The sequence below is a fragment of the Haliotis cracherodii genome, unplaced genomic scaffold (genome assembly GCF_022045235.1).
Source record: "Haliotis cracherodii isolate W230 unplaced genomic scaffold, xgHalCrac1.p SCAF_1, whole genome shotgun sequence".
In the NCBI taxonomy this organism is placed as follows: Eukaryota; Metazoa; Mollusca; class Gastropoda; order Lepetellida; family Haliotidae; genus Haliotis; species Haliotis cracherodii.
In genome coordinates this window covers 78,336,359-78,358,540 of record NW_027266264.1, presented here as the reverse complement: position 1 = coordinate 78,358,540, position 22,182 = coordinate 78,336,359, and the positions used below count along the sequence as shown (strand labels likewise).

The following is a 22,182-nucleotide window of genomic DNA, read 5'->3' as shown; positions in this document are numbered from 1 at the left end:
ATGAAATAGTTCAAGTGTGACTTTCTGATCTGCTCTGCGTGCAATATGAAGAACATTGTGTGGTGTTTACGGAAAATACACTATGCGTTTCTGTTTCTGTTTCTGGTTTCTGGTTTCTGGTTTCTGGTTTTGTTCTGTTTATGACAATTCATTGGTCCTTAGTTGTGTTATTGCAGTGTATGGGAACAAACATGTGTAAGTGTTGATCATATCGCGCAATTTAAGTCTTGTTTCCATGGGCTATGCAAAGTCTCTCCCATTCAAATGTTTATCCCATTGAAGCTAGAGACAGACAATTGATTTTGACCGACTTAGTCGTTTTGCTGTATACTATCACTTAAAATACCCTGTTACTCTTTTTGAGGTTGTATGATCAGAAAACACATTCCAACTGTCATTTTCGTGATCTGGTAAGAATGGTAAGCGACCTTCTGATTGGTCGGATGAAAGGTCGTTGTGATGTAACCTATAATGGGATGTCCTCAGGTCATTGTTTAGCAATAGCTAGGTATATAAGATTGATTTTTTTTTAATGTCAAATTTAATTTGTTGTGAGACAGTGAAATATTTCATGACCTTATAATACCTGTATGTACTTTGAAGCCATGTTTATATGTTCTGGTTTTTTAAGGCAGTGTATCTTTAAAGTTCATGCTGGGCTTGCCACTGTTTTGTCTTGGGTGATCAATGAACTGCTGGGATGTCAGAATGTTCATGTCCAAAGCAGAAAAGAAAAGCTTTTAGTGACACGGTCAGTGCCTATTAGTGATTCCCATAACATATGAATACTTATGGGAGCTGTCAGCAATTATGGATCTGGTTTCTGATTGCTTTCAGATTTAAGTGTCATTTGTTATTTTCATGGGTCAGTTACCATGGTTACCTGGTATCCCTAGCAATCAGAGTGTTCAGGTCTTTTAACTTTCTTTTTGTCTGTCGATACCATGAAAGGGTGGGTCACCATCACTCCATGCTGTGGGAGCCCACGGAAATGAGGACTGGTTGGTCACAATGTGTGACCTGGCTGATTATGCAGCGATAGAAATTGGCACTAATCCTGTAGTCCTTGCCAAACTGCCCAGTAGTTAAGGTATCATAATGACTGGTAGAAATATGCAATTTTAATGCAATACCTCGCCGTGATATTGCTGGAATATTGCAAAAAGCGGCGTAAAACCAAACTCAATCACTCAATAATGCAATACCTCCTCTGATGCCTTTGTTTCTGTTCAGTCCTTGAAATACCTTTGATCATGAAACAGCAAGGTGAAGTAAGTGTTAAACCATTAGGGAATAGTAAGGTTGCTGGACACCATGCCCGTCCGGTAGATAACACTTGTTTGTAGACATTATAGAGACACCCTGGTAGGTGTGTCCTGTTGCAGCTCAGTGAATCACCTTATCTCAACAACATGGGGAGACAAACTGTCTGGTAGATGGTTACTGCGTTTTATTATCTCCCGCCATGAAGTGGAAGGGGCATGTAGGAATGGGTGCTGTCCATCTGTCCGTCCTGTTTTGTTTTGTTTTGTTTTGTTTTGTTTTGTTTCTGGAAGAGAACTAAAAAAACAATGGAGATATCATAACCAAACTTGGCACATAGATAGGTCTAGTGTAAACTGGTGCCTTTTGATAGTATGTTTTTTTTTACAAATTTATTTGCGAGTTTCTATGGCAACGACTTTGACTTTTAGCCAGTTAGAATTTGAGAACAGGTGGTAACTGATCAATGACTGACCTGGTATCCTTATGACTGCGTCGATCGTGCTCATGGTTTCAGTCAGTGGTTTGTCTGGCCATAACCCAGTTACTGGGGGCCGTGATGTAACTTGATTATTGCTGACTTCAGCAGTCAAAACATTATTCTGATCTTATTAAACATGTGGACATATTGTTGGGGGTTTATTTTTATATTTTAGTCACTCGGGCATGAAAACCGTGTCACTCTCCAATATCTCAACAGCAATTATCATCCACGTGTTGGTGATGTCACAACCAGCTGCTGTTAGGTTTCAATTAATATGTATTGTGCAAGAAATGCCGCTTCTATTGAATGTTTTTAATGGAACCCTTCCTTTATTGGCAGTTTCATTGAATGGATAAATAATTGTTGTGAAGACACAGATAGACATTAGCCAAATATGTTGCGCTGTATGTTATGTTCATTAAATACCGGTGTTTAAAATGTGTGTATAAAGATGAAATCACAGAAGTCAAGTGTTTGATCTTTGCTTGTACAAGTTGCGGCACACAGGTATGTTATACAGCTGTTATCTGCTGCCCATGTGTAAAATAAAACACACCTCTGAGTTTTGGTTGAAAATGTAAAACCGCAAGCAAGGGAGAAGCCCAAAGTCTTTGCTCAAGCTCAAGATATTACATTTTCAACCAAAACATTGGAGGTGTGTTTTATCCAACTTATGGACCATTTAAAATAAGAAAACATTGAGATATCTCAATGTGAAACAATGCAGCGTGTCACACTGTGACAGTATGAAAGGAATTTGATCAAAGCGTGTGAGAGAGAAACCATGTGTATCATCGACCAGCTGTAATTATGACATGTAAGAATGAACATCTTCTCATCTCCTGCCTTGTGGCTCAATCGGAAAACAGTGGGTTATGAAACTTTAAAAATATGTGAGGTTGCAGGTTTGATTCACGTCATGGCATTGTGACTTTAACCAATCAAAACTGAATATTGTGTTCATATCAAGAGGCCAGGTTATAAAACATCAATTGTGTAACCTTGCTATTACAATTCAAATGTAAAACCTCACAGCAGGTTTAGCAGTGAGCTATTGCAAAACCTAGGTTTAGAAGAGAACTGCTTCAAAACCTAGCTTTGTAAGAAGAGCTGGTTACAAGGTTGACCCAAGGTTGTCAGAAACTTAATGCAATATGGGGTAATACAATGATAGGTAAATAAGTCCATATGAAAAGCTTCTCATTCCTTGCATAAACTATGTCTGCTTTCTTTTCCGTTGCTGTGCAAGACCTTAGCTCTCTCCCTGAGATATTCTGGATTAGTGGAATGGATTGGATGTCTCTGCAGTTTTCATATGTTTATTAATATGAGAGCACAGCTGGAAGCCATGACATCATGGTAATACCTTTTGATAATCTCCCTGATTGCAGTGGGTGTTAGGCTGTTAGATTTAAGTGTTATATGAATAATCATCGGCTTAGCTTACTAGACCGAACAGAATGTGACTAGACTCTGGCTTCAGAGTAGAGGATAAGTCAGAGACTGCTATGTGCCTTATGTGTAGTATCGGCCATCTGTTGGACAACTTGGACTCTGATTTTCGCCCACGATTATGTTTCCAGGTTTGTAAGCACCATACCCGTGCTTGTGGGTTTCACCGAAGTGGTAAACGTCTGAGACCTGCATCACTTCGGGCTTTCCTCCCACATTAAGCTGACACGCCGTGATATAACTGGAATACTGTTAAAAGCGGCGTTAAACCCAACTCACTCACTCACTGTCTTTCGACACATGCTTTTGTCATTCTGGTGGCCACTGGCCAAACTACCAGTAGTCAACCATTAAAGAAACTGTACGGGGAACAACTGGAAGAAAGGTGAAAAACATGGCCATGGCCCATGACACCGGGAAAAAAGCTTTTTTCTCCGCACCAAACTTTCAAGAATATGAGGATACTTGGGGCAGATTGTATTGGCCGAGAGGGTCAGCGCCTAATACCTTCCCTGGTGATGACATCTTTGTTACCATGGTTACAGCTAATGCAGGGCAGGACAGTGGGTAAGTTATGTATCATTCATTACAGTAGGGATGTCATGATTCATCAATGTATCAATAATGTACGCGTTCTGATACATATTTGGATTCTGTTGTCGATTTAACTTAAGAAAGTAAGCTTTGCTATAAATTGCCCTAATAACCACTCCGACTAGTATAACTTGCTGCCAAATAGCAAACAAAATGCTTGATGCGAATGAGTATAGAATAATTAACGAGTCATGTGAGTTAAACACAAACTGGTTGATAGCAGCTCCCAAGTGACAGCCAGGCCCCATGGAAACATGGAGAAATTGCAGATGCGAATTACGTATTGTGATCTGGGTTGTTATTTGACTCCACTATCTCAGGACACAGTTTTTATTTTTCGTTTCACGGCCCGCCACCCCTATGAAAAGCAGCTGGAAAAGAAATAGATTCAGCATAAACATATTTATGTCCCCTGCTTGTAATATAGACCCTCTTATATAATATAAAATGTTATATATGAATTAAATATCTACATCACTGTGTGATTCAAGAAGCCAGCTGCAGTTACGGCAGAATGACTTTCATATAAATAAATGAATGATTGACATAGCTATTTATTTTCATTTTTATTTCGATCGACCCAGTGAAGATCCAGGGTAGAATATGTCTTCATCAACCCATGCTTGCTGTAAGAAGCAACTTTGCTTGTTATAAGAGGCGACTAACAGGATCAGGTGGCCAGGCTCGCTAACTCTGTTGATGCCTGTCCTTGTATCCCAATTGTGTGGATTGATGCTCATTATGTCAATCACTGGATTGTCTGGTCCAGACTCGATTATTTACAGACTGCTGTCATATAACTGGAATATTGCTGAGTGCGGTGTTAAACAACAAACAAACAAACAAATTGTGTGGAAAAGCTGGAATAAATTCGTAAAACATAAAATTATTAACGTATGGCCTCAATGTTTTTTGATATGAGGTAGGCATATCAACAACAAAAATCCAGTGGTTAGACCAATTGGGGGCACAGATGGGTAAGTTCATAGGATTCTTTGAACTTGTTTTGACTTTGTCTTGGGTGAGGAAGAGTTGTAATTGAGACAGCATCCATACATTACCTGGAGGGCTTATGTGAAAAAACTTTCAGCTGCAAAAATAGAAATAGATCCTGTGTGGCATTCATTGGAATATTCTCCAGGTCTGACATGTAGAGTAGCCCAGTAGTTAAGGTGTTCACTGATGAGATAGTGGACCTTGTTTGATTCTCTATTGTGTGTTTGGGACACCTGAGAGACAAATGCTGTAATAGTGCTAAAAACACATATAGACTTCATTTGGTCAGTCTACATTACTACGTAACATTAATCTAATGGTTCAAAGTGATATAATAGTCAAATGAAAAATGGCACTTTGTTGAATTAAAAAATTAAAACATGTTAGGAACAGCTAGAGAACTACACACAAAATGGTGATCCATAATCATAGTCATGGACACTGAACTGATGAAGGTTTTTTATTTATGTTGATAAATCATGATTAATGTGGGTGTGGGTTGAACCAAGTTTGACATAGTTGAAGTTCTATCACATTACTATATTAAGATATACACAGGGAGGCGAGATAAAATTCTTGTGAAACTAAGTGTGAAGGGTTATGTACGTGATGGAGGCAAGATAAAGCTTGACATGAGGTGCAATGATGGACAGTGATTGGGGGAGGGGGCAAAGTACGATCTGTGTCCAAGACGTGTCGTTTGCTATCAGAACCTGCCATATCATGGCCGACAGACAGGCAGGTAAGGCAGTCAACATAGTCACTGGATAAACTGGGTGACTTATGGCCTGTTGTTGGTGATGTATATGATCATAGCTCAAAGTGGGGTTCTTGTGAGAGATGATTTATTGACAAGCCTATATCTTGCAGTGACTTTGGTTGGGAGAGCTTTAAGAAATGAATATTTGAATTGAGTGCTGTCAAGATTTACCATTGGTTGGTGCATTTTATAGGGCTAATGTCGAAGGTAAGGTAAAATATGTATTTCTTTTTAGTTGATAGTGTTGAAAAAATCAAAATATGTTATTGTGGTCATTTATCATGTTTCTGAACAAGCTGATGAAGACTGTGACCAAGATTGTTACTGTTTGTTTGTGACTTGACCATGTTAACAAAACCCTGTTTCATTTAACTATTTCTCTATCCTGTGGGGATTTGTGGTTAGAATATGTCCCCAGTACGTCATAACAGGGCTTGGAATGGTCGTCTGTGACTTATCTGATTGTCACTTGTTTATCTCGTCCAGATTTGAATTTTTAGAGGCTGCCATGATAGAATATTAGGTGGTGAATGGAGTTAAACAACTTTTAAAAATTCTTCGCTAAAGAACAAAGGTGCCTACTGTGCTTGAGCCTGCGATAAAGAACAGCTTTAGAAATTGGCACAAGTCCTGTAGACTTGCCTTATCTTTGTAAGGGCTAGTGGACTAAAACTGTCAGTTTCCATCGCTGAAAGTACACTTTTTGAGTTTGCCTCCACTATGTGTAGTGTAATAAAGTATTGTTTAGGCCTTGAACTATACTACTCAAAGAAGTTGAAAACACCCGATTCTGTCATATGAGTATAGTTAGCATGGTTAATCTGTAGTCTTATGAAAGAATCAGTTGTTCTGTAAGTTCTTCTGAGTAGTATATATTATTACGTCAAGCACTCCGTTGCAAACGTTATTTCTTAATTCACTCCTAGTATTGTAATGTAATTGTAATGTAATTTTCCATGCTGCTAGTTCTTATTAACCAGACACTTTGAGTCAGGGCCTGGGAAGTGTCTTGATAACCCAGATCTCTGTCTCATGTAGAAATGTAAACTTGTGTATGTTATTCCTAGTCCGGACACTACAGTTGAAAGGTTGCGAAGGAATGCATGCCGTCCACCCATCCCAGCAGTATAAAAAAACACAAGTCTGGCGCACAGTCCCTGAACCATATTATTTCCCTTCCACCCAGTCATGTCTGTAATGCAAAAATCTTAATGAAGCACGTCTAGATGGAATTATTTGTTTCTATCAACATCATATACTCACTGACAAGGGAAACTCAGATACCATCATGACCGTACATGTTGGTTAATATTTGAAGATATACTCGTATTCAATAGATATTAGATTGGTTTGATGTACAAACGAACATACTGGTATGTTGTGTAAAACAACGTTTTTAAACGCATCACATATGGTGTCATAGATCCATGACTCGAAATGCACCATTTGTTTTGTGTAGGATTAGGGTGTAAAGTTTAGAAATCTCGTGCAGCATACTGTGTTATGAATAAAGCACTCTGTGGTAACACTTGACTGATTGTAAGTTTTTGTCATCAAGTGGTACACAATGGAAACATCTCTTAATGTACATACTTCTCTATATGTTTCTGTGGTTCGTGTTTCTTTTGGCAGTGAGTATATTCTCAGAGACCAAGCATTTGTTTAAAAGAACTCTTTTCAAGACGTTTGTCTTGCTTCAGCAGAGGCTATTTAAAAAATGGACCAGAAAGTAGAATTGCTTGGTTAGGATAACAGGTTATTGCCTTTGTTTTACTATCATTGTTTGTTTGTTCTTTAACGCCGCACTCAGCAATATTCCAGCTATATGATGGTGGTCTGTAAATAATCAAGTCTGACCAGACAATGCAGTGATTGGCAACATGAGCATCGATTCACACAATTGGGATACGATGACATGCATCAACCAAGTCAGCGAGCCTGATCCCCTGATCCTGTTAGTCGCCTTTTACAACAAGCATGGTCGCCTTTTATGGCAAGCATGGGTTGCTGAAGACCTATTCTACCCTGGATCTTCATGGGTCTGCTTTCACTGACTTCAAAATAAGCAAAAAATGGAGAAAGCAATCAGATTTCAAAGATTAATCATCAGATAGAACTTGATATTTATATAGGGGCGGTCGGGTAGCCTAGTGGTAAAAGCGTTCGCTCGTCACGCCGAAGACCCGAGTTCGATTCCCGACATGGATACAATGTGTGAAGCCCATTTCTGGTGTCCCCCGCCGTGATATTGCTGGAATATTGCTAAAAGCGGCGTAAAACCATACTCACTCACTGATATTTATATTTATTTTTTACTGAGATTGTAAACATATGACTCAAGACAAACTTGAGAAGAGAGCCCTGTAAACCCATTGATAAATATAGCCCGTTACAACTTGTCCAAGTGAATCGTGACGGTACCTAGGTGGCTGTATGTCTTTTGATTGACTAGGGGATGACCTTGTCTGTTGTGGTGTGGGTGTGAAGCTTGTCTGTCTGACTGTATAATCTAGCTATGTCACCGTGATTACAATAGAGTCCAGGGTCAAGAGAATGACCATGTCCAGGTGCACTCATCAACCACAAACACCCGCCACTCATGAACTGATAACACCAACATGTTGCCCGTCTGCTTCGGGATCAGTGAGATGTCGGAGTGATGTCGAGATATGATTTAGGTACGCAGAGACTTATCTAGGCCTGCACAGAGGCCGACATTCGGTTCCAAGTCAGCAAATGTAAGTTACAATTCCCCAATTCCTGCTGTTTTATCATACCTCCATGTCAGAATGATAACTGTTTGGTCCGCATGATCTTAATAAATTACTGTATATCCTCTGGCTCGTGGTATAAAACCTAACAGAGGACGCATAAACCTCCATGTACCCCTCGTGATCCTGTCACAACTTATAATGTTTCAGCCACGTGTTTGCTTGGTCCAAACTTTTAGCCACGTGTTTGCTTGGTCCAAACTTTCTGCCACGTGTTTGCCGGGTCCAAACTTTTAGCCATGTGTTTGCTTGGTCCAAACTTTCTGCCGGGTGTTTGCTGGGTCCAAACTTTCAACCACATGTTTACTGGGTCCAAACTTTCAGCCATGCGTTTGCTGGGTCCAAACTTTCAGCAACGTGTTTGCCGGGTCCAAACTTTCAGCCATGTGTTTGCTGGGTCCAAACTTTAAGCCACGTGTTTGCTTGGTCCAAACTTTCTGCAGGGTGTTTGCTGGGTCCAAACTTTCAACCACATGTTTACTGGGTCCAAACTTTCAGCCATGCGTTTGCTGGGTCCAAACTTTCAGCAACGTCTTTGCCGTGTCCAAACTTTCAGCCACATGTTTTCTGGGTCCAAACTTTCAGCAATGTGTTTGCTGGGTCCAAACTTTCAGCAATGTGTTTGCTGGGTCCAAACTTTTAGCCATGTGTTAGCTGGGTCCAAACTTTCAGCAACGTGTTTGCTGGGTCCAAACTTTTGGCCACATGTTTGCTGGGTCCAAACTTTCAGCCACATGTTTGCTGGGTCCAAACTTTCAACCACATGTTTGATGGGTCCAGACTTTCAACCACATGTTTGCTTGGTCCAGACTTTCAGCCACGTGTTTGCTTGGTCCAAACTTTCAACCACATGTTTGCTTGGTCCGGACTTTCAACCACATGTTGCTTGGTCCAAACTTTCAACCACATGTTTGCTTGGTCCAGACTTTCAGCCACGTGTTTGCAGGGTTAGAAACTAACAGTTCTTGTCCACTAGTCCTTATAATGATAAAAACTCTTAAAATGGGCCAATTTTTACTAGTCCTTAGGATACCATTACTATTGGGCAGTTTGGTAAGGACTACAGGACTAGTGCCAATTTCTAACGCTGGTTTGCTGGGTCGCTATGTTTAATCGCTATTGCCAGATATTTTTTTCATATGAAACAATTTGACCAATCACAGCCGATGCTCCCACGTTCCCGATAGTGATAGTCAAACTACAACAAATATGACTTTCAGCGAGTCAAAGTATGGCATTTATGATATATATATATCCATTCTCTACCCACTCAATTGAGCATGTTCCCCTGATGTATATCTATATTATGACCATCATGATTATGCTATCTGTATGTCCTGTTTGAGTGAGTCTAGTAACATATGCGTGTGTGATAAGAGGCAGTTTCTTTAACACTTCCTTGTTAAAGTTGACTATAAATGATGATGATACCAGTAAGTCTGTGTAAGTGTCAAACATTATAAACTCTCAACATCTTTATTGCTGTTGTTTTCCTTAACCACAACCAATCAGAGTGCAAGTGACTGTGGTATGTCACAGTGACCCACCAAGTACATTGTGATGCATGTCTACAAGTGGTTGCATTGCACGACTTCCCTCTCCTCCCTCCTCTCCTCTCCCTCATGTCTCCCCCCCCCCCTCCCCCCTCCCCCCTCCCCCCCCTCCCCTCCCCCCTCCATCAACTCCTTGGTCCTGTCTATCTCCCTTTGTCCTGAGTGTTGACAGTACTTTCAGAAGCTGACATTTATACTCAATGGACTACCGTATTTGCTGTATTAATTGCTCTGCTCTTGACAACTCGAGACTAATCTGTAAGTTATCTATATAAGTACCCCAGGTAAAAGTTTACATGGCAGTGGTGGTTGGGTGTATAATTGCCTTTTAACTATTATCGAAAAGGTTTTTCCTTCATGACATCAAAGTTTTTTCAGAACCGTTTAATCTCTGAAGACAAGTTTAACTTGTATATCCAGTAGTGCTGCCTTTTATCAATTTTTTAAGCGTCCAGACGACAAGTCTTACTACGACAAGTAAGGTGTTGAATCTGATCAACATACAGTGTGCATGTGGCCTTGGATATGTATGTATGTATGCTAATTTTTCTGATTTAATGTATGTGATGTTTGATTTTGGTTTGAAATTGCTGAAGACTTGCATTGTTTACATTTTCTTACTTCAGTTTACAGTATGCATCTTGTAAATACAGTTATATTTCATTAATAGATTAGCGGTGTGATCTGGTCCTTCATGTTTGTTAGTATCACGAGACAGCTATGTGCACCATGCTGAGGACGTCAACATCTTGAACACGGTCTCTTGTATTGCTTGGCTGCGTCAAGTGGCTCCATAAATTACAGTTTTTAAAACTTCTTTTTGAAATATAAATCAGACTTGAACACTTGCTATTGAGATTATGGGCCTGTTGTCTGTCCTGTATTTTTCCCAGGGTAACGTCTGGGATCACTGAACTACTACAGCTGATTAACACAGACATGGACAGAAGTTTGACTTGTGGGATAGAACCAGGGTGCACTAGGACTTTTTACAGTTTCCTTGTATTAAGTTATAACGAGGGGATAAATCTGATATTTAGACAGTTTGCGTGTACATTGTCCTTATTCTGGCAATTGTTTGCCCTGTATTTGTGAAGTGTGTATGTATGAATTGTTCAGCTCACTTGTACTTGTGGCTCAGGTAACAGTGTACTTGTGGCTCAGGTAACAGTGTACTTGAGGCTCAGGTAACAGTGTACTTGAGAAAGCCATGTTTGGTTTCAGAAACATAAACCTATGTATAGACAGTCCCAACTAACGGTGACCCGTGAAGATCCGGGGTAGAATAGGTCTTCAGCAACCCATGCTTGCCGTAAAAGGCAACTATGCTTGTCATAAGAGGCGACTAACGGGATCGGGTGTCAGGCTTGCTGACTTGGTTGATGCATGTCATCGTATCCCAATTGCGTGGGTCGATGCTCATGATGTCAATCACTGGATTGTCTGGTCCAGACTTGATTATTTTACAGACCGATGTGATATAGCTGGAATATTGCTGAGAGCGGCGTTCAACAACCAACCAACCAACCAACCAACCAACCCACCCACCCAACTAATGGTCCAGAGCTTTGGATTAACTAGGTTTGGACTAGACTAACACTTGGTCTCTGAGATATATAATTTTGACAGAACCATGTGCAACCAAGGAGCCCCATTAAGATTTTATATGAAGATTCAGAAAATGAAGTAAATCTAGACTTGCTTCATTTGGGGCTTTTGCATTACACAAAGGGAAAATAATATGGTTCAGAGACTGTGAGACAGGCTACGTTTGCACTAGCAAGGTTTTTCTTTAAAAATGTCAATTGTTTGCTGTTTTGCTGTTGAATTCTCCATGGTTTCTTTGCATGCTTTAGGCAGATTTTAGTATAAACACATGGATTGTTATTAACTGAGATTTATGGACATAAGAAACATTATTCGACCTGGGCTTGGGCCAGTAGCATATAATAAAATATACACCACAGAATAACCAGAATAATAAGTGAATAAGTGCAGAGATTCTGCTGCTTATAAATCAAAAAGAAATTTAAGAAATATGTTTGGTTTGCCACACAGGGGTGGATGGGAGGGGAGCAGTTTTAACATCTCAGCCCAAACATTTCTTTTGTAGAAAAAAAAGCCACAAACTGCAATATAAATTAAAATGAAATTCTTACAGTATTATTCTATGCAGATGCCAAATAGAATTTGTATCCTACCCGACAAAGATTTTTACAATCTGAACATGACAGACTGTAGTTTTCTTATACCAGAATACATTTGTCTATTAAATCACCCCATCATGTGATTACTGTATATATCCCATGTATATTCCAGGTGTGTTAGCCTGAGATGTCAGTGGTGGGAATATCTCAAAGTAAACAACAGGTTGATGACGTCAAGGTCAAGGTCAAGGTCAATGGAGAGTTTGAGATAAACCATAATAACAGGTATGCAGTCTAGCAATTAGTGTCGGTGTTGAAGGTGTAGTGTAGTGTAGTTCAGTGCAGACCAGAGTGTAGTAACCGTTTTTCTGGGCCCCCAGTCTATAAAAGGTTTCTTTGCACTGGGGTGATAATAACTCTGATTTCACACAGTTCTGGATTCCATCATAACAGGGTTCTGGATTCCAATATAACAGGGTACTGGGTTCCATCATAACAGGGTTGTGTGTTCCATCATAACAGGGTTCTAGTTCCATTGTAATAGGGTTGTGTGTTCCATCATAACAGGGTTCTGGTTCCATTGTAATAGGGTTCTGGATTCCATCATAACAGGGTACTGGGTTCCATCATAACAGGGTTCTGGGTTCCATCATAACAGGGTTCTGGATTCCATCATAACAGGGTTCTGGATTCCATCATAACAGGGTACTGGGTTCCATCATAACAGGGTTCTGGGTTCCATCATAACAGGGTTCTGGATTCCATCATAACAGGGTTATGGATTCCAATATAACAGGGTACTGGATTCCATCATAACAGGGTTCTGGTTCCATTGTAATAGGGTTCTGGATTCCATCATAACAGGGTTCTGGATTCCAATATAACGGAGTTCTGGGTTTCAATGTAACAGGGTTTTGGATTCTATTATAACAGGGTTCTGGGTTTCAATATAACAGGGTTCTGGGTTCATTTGTAACAGGGTTCTGGATTCCAATATAACAGGGTTCTGGGTTCCATCATAACAGGGTTCTGGGTTCCATCATAACAGGGTTCTGGATTCCATCATAACAGGGTTCTGGATTCCATCATAACAGGGTTATGGATTCCAATATAACAGGGTACTGGGTTCCATCATAACAGGGTTCTGGATTCCATCATAACAGGGTTCTGGATTCCAATATAACAGAGTTCTGGGTTTCAATGTAACAGGGTTTTGGATTCTATTATAACAGGGTTCTGGGTTTCAATATAACAGGGTTCTGGGTTCATTTGTAACAGGGTTCTGGATTCCAATATAACAGGGTTCTGGGTTCCATCACAACAGGGTTCTGGGTTCCATCATAACAGGGTTCTTGATTCCATCATAACAGGGTTCTGGATTCCATCATAACAGGGTTATGGATTCCAATATAACAGGGTACTGGGTTCCATCATAACAGGGTTCTGGATTCCAATATAACAGTTCTGGGTTCCAATGTAACAGGGTTTTGGATTCTATTATAACAGGGTTCTGGGTTTCAATATAACAGGGTTCTGGGTCCATTTGTAACAGGGTTCTGGATTCCAATATGATAGGGTTCTGGGTTGCTGTGAAACAGGGCTCTGTATTTCAATATAACAGGGTTCTGGATTCCAATATAACAGGGTACTGGGTTCCATCATAACAGGGTTCTGGATTCCATCATAACAGGGTGATGGATTCCAATATAACGGAGTTCTGGGTTCCAATTTAACAGGGTTTTGGATTCTATTATAACAGGGTTCTGGGTTTCAATATAACAGGGTTCTGGGTCCATTTGTAACAGGGTTCTGGATTCCAATATAATAGGGTTCTGGGTTCCTGTGAAACAGGGCTCTGTATTTCAATATAACAGGGTTCTGGATTCCTGTGAAACAGGGCTTTGTATTTTGATATAACAGGTTTCTGCATTCCAATATAACAGGGTTCAGGATTCCAATATAATAGGGTTCTGGATTCCAGTTTGACAGATTCTAGTCTCCCGTTCTGACTAACCCACTTTTTCTGTTCAAGCAACATACATATTTCAGTTGTATGTGACTATGAATGCTGTTCATAGTAGCAGGTAGAACCATTACATTAGATCCTTTATCGTCAAGGACGTAGGCTTGTGAGATATGGCTCCTTGAATGCTATCAGTATGTTTTGTATCCATTGTGACCGCCTTCATGAAGGTTGTTATAGAGTCATCAAGCTGGTGTAAAACATCTACAGCTATAAACGCATACTAGTCATGGCACTTACAATACCACCGCGAACATTCCATTAATACTTCATGTTGTCTAACACAACCTGCTTCCAAGTCCGTGCTGGTATGTTCATAGAACCGTATAAACAGCGACGGAAAGACCAGTGCCTTAGCTCCAACTCCTGGCTTCTGTTGGACAATGCTGTTCTAACGAGGCAACATTCAAATATTAACTGACTTCTTCATTGATCTGTGACGATCAACAGTCTGACCTAATTTGCGTTTGACGTTAAAGATGCACTACCTGGAACACTAGCACCAGTGGCTAGATCCTGGTGTTTGATCTACCAGTAACCTGGAACTGGTAGTATCTCGTGGAGCTTGTATCTGCCATTATTGGTCACCTGATTTAGGGGTCAGTTAGAGTTCAGTGGATATATCACCTGAAGTAGTAATGGGAAGGTAGGATACACGTTCTGAGATAGATTACTGAATGGTTGGGATGTATTATTGTGTCTTATAATTATCACCTAAATGTGCGTTCATTGTCTCTCTTGGAACTGTTGCCTGTGAGATATTTGTTTACAGATTGGTTAGAACGTATCTATTATATCTTATTGTGATCACTGAAATGTGTGTTCACTGTCTGTATTGAAACTGTTGGCTGTAAGATAATTGTTTACAGATTGGTAAGATCGTATCTATTTCATCTTACTTTGAGCACTGAAATGTGCGTTTACTGCCTGTATTGAAATTTATAACAATGTGTAAGCTTATTGTTTACTGATGGTTTGAATGTAGTTTAATCATATATAAGAATTACTAATTATTAGTAATTAATCACTTACTGATTGGTTGCAAGGTAACAAATTTAATTGTTACAAGGAATTGCTTTTGAAGGATTTTTATTATTTTCTTAAGATTTCAGTTTTTACAGCTGACTGTAAACTTTGGGATGGTTATACTAGAGTATACACGTCTGTCAGATAAGGTTGAATAATACTAGAAATTAAGGAGAGATGAGGTGAAAAGGGGTTTAACGTCACATTCAAGATTATTGCACTTAAATAACGATGTACATGCACGTGTGTGTGTCTGTGTTTGTGCGTATGTCTGTGCGTGTGTCTGTGTGTGTGTGTGTGTGTGTGTGTGTGTGTGTGTGTCTCTGTGTGCCTGTGTGCCTACTTCTACTAGTCCGGACTAGTCCAGATTGTATAGTGCTAGCACACTGAGATACCATGCCTCTGTTTAATGTGGATACCCCACTCAGACACAGTATACTGACTCCAAGCGAGTCACTCCTTGTTTTGTTCCCTCAATGCTGAGTACCAAGCATGGTACTCTCTGTCAGCATTTTTGGGGTTCAAACCACCAGCCTTCTACTCTCCGGGGAAACACTCTATCAACTAGACAATTGAAGCTGTCGTGATATCAAGAAACCCCTGGGGTCATTAATAATAATAATCATAATAATAATGATGATGTATGCATTTATGATGCGCCAAGTTGAATTCACCAAGTGGATGCTCATAGCAGTACACTATTATTACCCTGGTCAGTGTATCAGTGTGCACTCATTGTCATCTCCCAGGGGAATATACAGCCTTAGCTGCCTGTGAGGCGCTAAAAGGTTAACTGTCACACTACAATCTCATCCTACTGGGTACCCCATTCACTGAACAGAGGCGTATTACAAAGAAGGGCTCTTGCCTAAGATGACATCACATGTGCTTCAGTGTGGGGCAGAACCGAAGCAGACCCGTGAAGATCCCGGGTAGAATAGGTCTTCAGCAACCCATGCTTGTCGTAAAAGGCGACTACGCTTGTCGTAGAAGTCGACTAACGGGATGGGGCGGTCCGGCTCGCTGACTTCGTTGAAGCATGTCATCGATCCCAATTGCATGGATCTGTGCTCATGATGTGAATCACTGGCTTATCTGGTCGAGTCCTGATGATTTACAGACTGCTGTCATATAGCTGGAATATTGCCGAGTGCGGCGTTAAACAACAAACAAACAAACAGAACCGAAGCCCTAAAAACACTCGGGAACACGGCCACCCATCCAAGGATTCTCCATGACCGACATTGTCAACTTCACCTGATTTGTGACCTGTGCACTGTACACAGGACCATGTGCCGCCACAAGACTGAGAGTTTCTGTTATTATAATTTAGGGATGCCCAAAATCTATCACTTTTTAACCTCAGTATTAATGATTTACTCTATGAGTGGGTGTGACTCAATAGCTGCTTGGAAAAACACAATTTTCTGGCTGTTGGTTATTGAAAGTGAGTATACGCATGTATTATAAGTAGTGCACACGGTGCAAGCACCTGTCACAGATGTGTGATGAATACTGGCTGTATATGAGAGTGTGTTTGTGTTGTTCAGTGTTGTTAATACATTATGAATGTCCTTGTGATAACGTGTGCAATACACTATATAGATTCCAAATATGATCTGTTTACATGTGCATCTTATCCATGCTGAAATACATTGTTTTCTCATGGTGTTCACTGGCATTAGACATATTGTCACTTGCATACTGCACAATATTTTATGCTTGTATTTTTTATTATAATTTAATACGAGTTATTTTTTTATTATTCCAAGATATCCACACTGTATGAAATGTAATCTTTTCACTGTATGAAAAGTAATCTTTTCAGTTCCTTATATTTGCAAAAGCATCGAGTTTCCAGCGTCAGAACTTGGCACTAATCCTGTAGTCAGGACTGCCCAATAGTAAGGTGCCATAAGGACAAGTAGAAATTTGCCCTATTTATAGGTTTTGCTATATGTTATCACCATGAGGACCAGTGGACTAAAACTGTTTCTATCACTGAGTTCAAGGAAAGACTGTTTCAACATTAGACATCAGAACAATGGGTGGGTTAAGCAGTGTTAAGGAAATAACTGTAATCTTTCTGTTTTCCAGTGCCATCAATATAGCAGAGAAACCAACACAGGAGATGTCTGTCCCTACTAGCAATGGACCCGAGGGATCTCGAGGTGAGAAGCCCATTCTATCATTTACGTACAGCGGAAACAATATGCTGAATTCACAAGGCAATAACATGCTTTGTTCATCATATCATACATTGTGTGATACACTATTTCAGAGGAAAGTGTGGAAATGTATTTTGATTTTTGAAAACATTGTGATAAGTGTTTGTTGATGAGGCTATGTTTGTTTGTTTATTTTTTGTTTTTTTGTTTAACACCTCACTCAGAAATATTCCTGCTATATGACAGTGGTCTGTAAATAATAGTGTCTGGACCAGACAATGCAGAAATTGACATAATAAAAATTGATCTACGTAATTGGGATACGAGGACATGCATCAACCAAGTCTGACAAATCATCATGCGAGTCTGACCACCCCATCGCATTAGTCGCCTCTTACAACAAGCATCTGTAGCTGAAGACCTCCTCTAACCCGGATCTTCACGGGTGTGATCAGCACCAGTTTGTAGAAGTGTTGAAAATGGCTGATATGTAGATAAATATAACAATTTGTTAAGCAAATGCCGTGATAGTGATACAGAAGAAAGTATGTTGTGTATCATAGCGCTGACTTTAATAGCAGTGCATAGGGGTGTAATTGACTAGCATCAATTGATCGACTCCGAAGTATCATGATATATCAATATATCGATTAATAATACTAAAATCACTCATTGTGTGTATGAATACATCCGCACCAATCATCAATAACATGGATATTTTCCACTACATCAACATCCCTGGTTGCACATTGGTGAATTGTTTCAGCAAACGGCTTTGCACAACAAAGACTATGTTCATGCATCAACTGGAGTATGAATGTTTTACCTAGTTCTTGCAACAGCTTATAAATTACTGAGTGAAACCCGACCATGGACATGAGGTTGAAACTGGAGGCGTTGTCATGAAGTATTTTATACTTGAGAGGCAATAACGTATCTTTCATTCATACATGGTCTACCAATGGAGGTGTTATGACAGGTAACCATAGAAACTGCTGGGTACTTTTTGTTCAGAATGGGGTAGCTTAGGATTGTTTTAATAGTGATAGGTAGGTATAAGGTACATGAAGTTATAACTACACAGAAAACCTAGGCTTGATCCTTGATCTGAACACTGGAAACAAGAGCAGCACGTTCACAGGACCTCTTGACATTCATGCTTCACTCTGCTTACGGTTAACTAGCCCAGTGGTTAAAGCATTGACTTGTCACGCTGGAAACAAGAGCAGCACGTTCACAGGACCACTTGACATTCATGCTTCACTCTGCTTACGGTTAACTAGCCCAGTGGTTAAAGCATTGACTCGTCATGCCGGAAACAAGAGCAGCACGTTCACAGGACCACTTGACATTCATGCTTCACTCCACTTACGGTTAACTAGCCCAGTGGTTAAAGCATTGACTCGTCACACCGAGGACCCAGGCTCGATTCCACACATGGGTATAATGTGTGAAGCCCATTTCTGGTGTCATCCCGAGGTGATATTGCTGGAATATTGCTAAAAGCCGCATAAAACCATACTCACTCTCTCACTCATGTTAAAACTTTCTGAAATATGTAATGATTAACATTGACTTTGAACTAGGAATCAAACTTATTTATACAACTTGAAACATCCTTTTTTGAAGATTCTTTCAGTAATGCTGAACCTTGCATTAGTGTGTTAAAGATTTGAAAGGGGAAGCGTCCTGACTTCCCAGATGTCCCTCTCTCCGCCCCCTCATAGACTGCTTTACCTAGGGGAGATGACAGGTAGTCAACACACCACCTCCGTCATTGTCCAGGCACAGGCAGTGAACAAAGCAAGTGTTTGAGAACAACCCTGACCTGTTATGCACTGTACCTTCAACTAACATAGACTGCTGTAGATAGTGAGGGGTCGTCTCAAATGTAACAGGGCATATGGAGTACCTGTACAGGGCATATGGAGTACCTGTACAGGGCATATGGAGTACCTGTACAGGGCATATGGAGTACCTGTACAGGGCATATGGAGTACCTGTACAGGGCATATGGAGTACCTGTACAGGGGGTACTAATGCAGGATACTTGTGCCCATGTTGGCATATCCAGTACAGTAAACAAGGTTTATAAGGAACACGCTTATAACAAACTGACGGATAGAACTCACTATTTGTTCGATCCCCGCCATTGGCTGTATAATTTATCGTATAAAATTATTGGATTTGACGAAAAAATTGATGTATCAAAATCACTTTGTGGTCCCACATGGACTGTGTCAACGACATTGTTTATAACGAACTGTTAATCTCTGACCTGCTCGCGTGTACCTATCAACCTAATGAAACATCCGCGGCAACGCGCAGATCTTCGAAACAACAATATACAATTGCAGACAAGTCATTAACTGGATTAAGTACTGACACCTTTACCCCAATTAACATCGTAAATTAACAAAAGTTATTGGTCCATTTGAGTTTTTTATAAATGTAGTTTCCTGTATTTCTTTTCTTGTTCTTATGGACATGTTGAAAGAAAACAGTGAAGATTATTTTAAATTTCCTGCACATAATTTGTGTTGTGTGTTGAGCTTCACAGGTGTGCACACAGCTAGCTTTATTTTGAGTTGTTTGTTGTTTAATACTGCACTCAGCAATCCAGCTATATGATGGCGGTCTGTAAAGAATTAAATGTGAACCAGACAATCCAGTGATTGGTATCAAGAACATCGATCTAAACATTTGGGATATGTTGACATGTCATCAGCCTAGTCACTGAGCCTGACCACCCGATCCTGTACTACAGGCTTGCTTGAGACCAATTCTGACCCAGATCTTCACAAGAGGCAATATGTATCTCAAATATAGTCACAATTTTTGTGACCCCGCCATGATATTGCTGGAATATTGCTAAAAGCTGTGTAAAACAATACACTCACTCACTCACTCACTCACTCACTCACTCACTCACTCACTCACTCACTCACTCACTCACTCACTCACACGCTCGCTCGACCCAAATGCGTAGATTGATGCTCAGGAGGTCAATCACTGGATTATCTTGTCCAGACTCGATTATTTACTGACAGTCGGGATATAGCTGGAATATTGCTGATTGCGGCGTTAAACTACAAACACTCACTCACTGTAAAGTTATCAGTTATTATTGTCTTCACCATCATCCCAAAACAAGAGAGTGAACTGACTTTAAAAGTTGACTTTCCACTCTGGCCGAACTAGGCTGGTATTATGGAGTTACATTTTGGCTCGACTAATGAGTCTATGCATAGTCCAATCAAATTCACGCAACGATAAAGAAATCCAGTTTGTAAATTATCGTGCAGATTTGGTCGATTGCAGGATTTGCGAAGCATGTGCACCGCCAACTTCTTGTCAACAGATATTTTCCAAACCTTTCATGTTTTTAATCAAGGTGCTCGTGTGATTTGATGTGCTTCGCGATGTAAGACCCGTTTTATCACAATATAGATCTTTATTATCAATCAGATCGTCTTGAATGGGCGCCGCCATTTTGTTTGAAACAAATGCAAGTGACGGAATCGGATTGGTCCATAGGAGAGGCTTAGAAGGGACATAACTCATAATAACCACTGAGTTACTACAATCAAGCCCAGGAATTCCAGCCTAGTCCGGCAAGAGCAAAAACCTGACTTAAATAGTCAGTTAACTCTCTTGCCTCGGGAAGATGTGTCTTCACTAACTCAGTTACTCCCTGATTGCTTCAAATATCTAGAACTAATGATGATGATCCTCTCTTGTTATCAATGATTGATCTGTTTCTCAGTGTTGATGCAGTGATTGATTTTAAGTGTTCATAATTGACTAAAGTGTTAAATATATTTTGGGTTTTCTTTGACCGTGTTAAGTATTCACGTATCAACCATTCCTTCACTAAGTAGTTACCCATGTTAATTACATCAATTAATTTCATAAACACACTCACAATATTGACATAGCCACTTTTATTTAAGAAACAGGATCTTATTAGTTTCAAATCATGATGAAAATAGTTACATTGGCATGTCATTTCCTGCTAATCTATCACACATTAGAACCCATTTATTGTCGACAATAAGTTAAGTCTGCATATGCAACTAATTGGCAATCCATGCTTTTTTTCACACTGTCGTGACTGTGGTCTCAATATGCTGTGGGGATGGTGCTCAGTGCTTTGATCACATCAATTTTGACTGAAATGTTTTAAGAGACACCTCCAACAGAGAATATGGACTCCGATTCAAACTTCAGCAGGTTTTGAGACAATCCCTACAAACTTCTCACAATTGGGACTTCAATGTACATTGTCAGTATGGCTTTGATGAGTTAAAAATAAATTTATGTATATGTGTGTGTGTATTTAAGGCTGGCAACAGTCAGTTTCTAAAAGTATGTCAATAGATTGTTTTCCTTGAACTGGGTTAGGCATGTTAGGTGGTTCATGTCTTTGACCTAGGAATATAAAGTGATTGACAATTGTATAACATCTATATGTTTCAACTTGATGTACAAGATAGATAAAAGTTTCTTGATTATATTATTAAAGCTCATCTCAACATTCAGTGCAACTACCCACAACAATAACCCGATATCATTTTTATTTTAGAAGATACAGCATATGTAATCATATTCAGGAATGTGTCTTTCACCTGATAAAGTATGTCATTTGGGACTAGATTTTGAATAAATGCCATTCATTTTTCAACGTTTTGTAACCAGAGGTGGTAACATTTAGCCATTTTGTGAGGACAAATTCATGCTGTATATATCAGCCCCTCTGAGAGTCAAGGTGATACTAAACATACTATACAGGTAATTAATATAGTGTGTTTTTGCGTGAAGAAGCAGGTGTTTCTATACACCAAGATACAAAGATGGTTCGTAGAATAAAGTTATAAATATCACAAAATACCTTCAAATATATGCTTTTTTTTATCATGCAGCATATAATGCAGGGGGATATAGT

The 22,182-nt window shown here is 39.8% G+C and overlaps 1 protein-coding gene across 7 annotated transcripts in view; it reads left to right on the top strand.

The window, feature by feature from the left end:
• Positions 1 to 22,182, top strand: part of LOC139478874 (long-chain-fatty-acid--CoA ligase ACSBG2-like) — a 53,248-nt gene that overhangs the window by 9,369 nt on the left and 21,697 nt on the right. For 2 of the 7 annotated variants that reach the window (XM_071261583.1, XM_071261666.1), the window contains 2 exons: positions 12,193 to 12,305; positions 17,167 to 17,240. In XM_071261583.1, the coding sequence (XP_071117684.1) occupies positions 12,208 to 12,305; positions 17,167 to 17,240 (172 nt within the window). In that variant the 5' untranslated portion in view covers positions 12,193 to 12,207. Of the gene's footprint in view, positions 1 to 2,207; positions 2,255 to 12,192; positions 12,306 to 14,609; positions 14,690 to 17,166; positions 17,241 to 22,182 lie in introns of those variants that run through there. The other 5 variants (XM_071261891.1, XM_071261817.1, XM_071261971.1 and 2 more) reach the window with 4 other exon arrangements.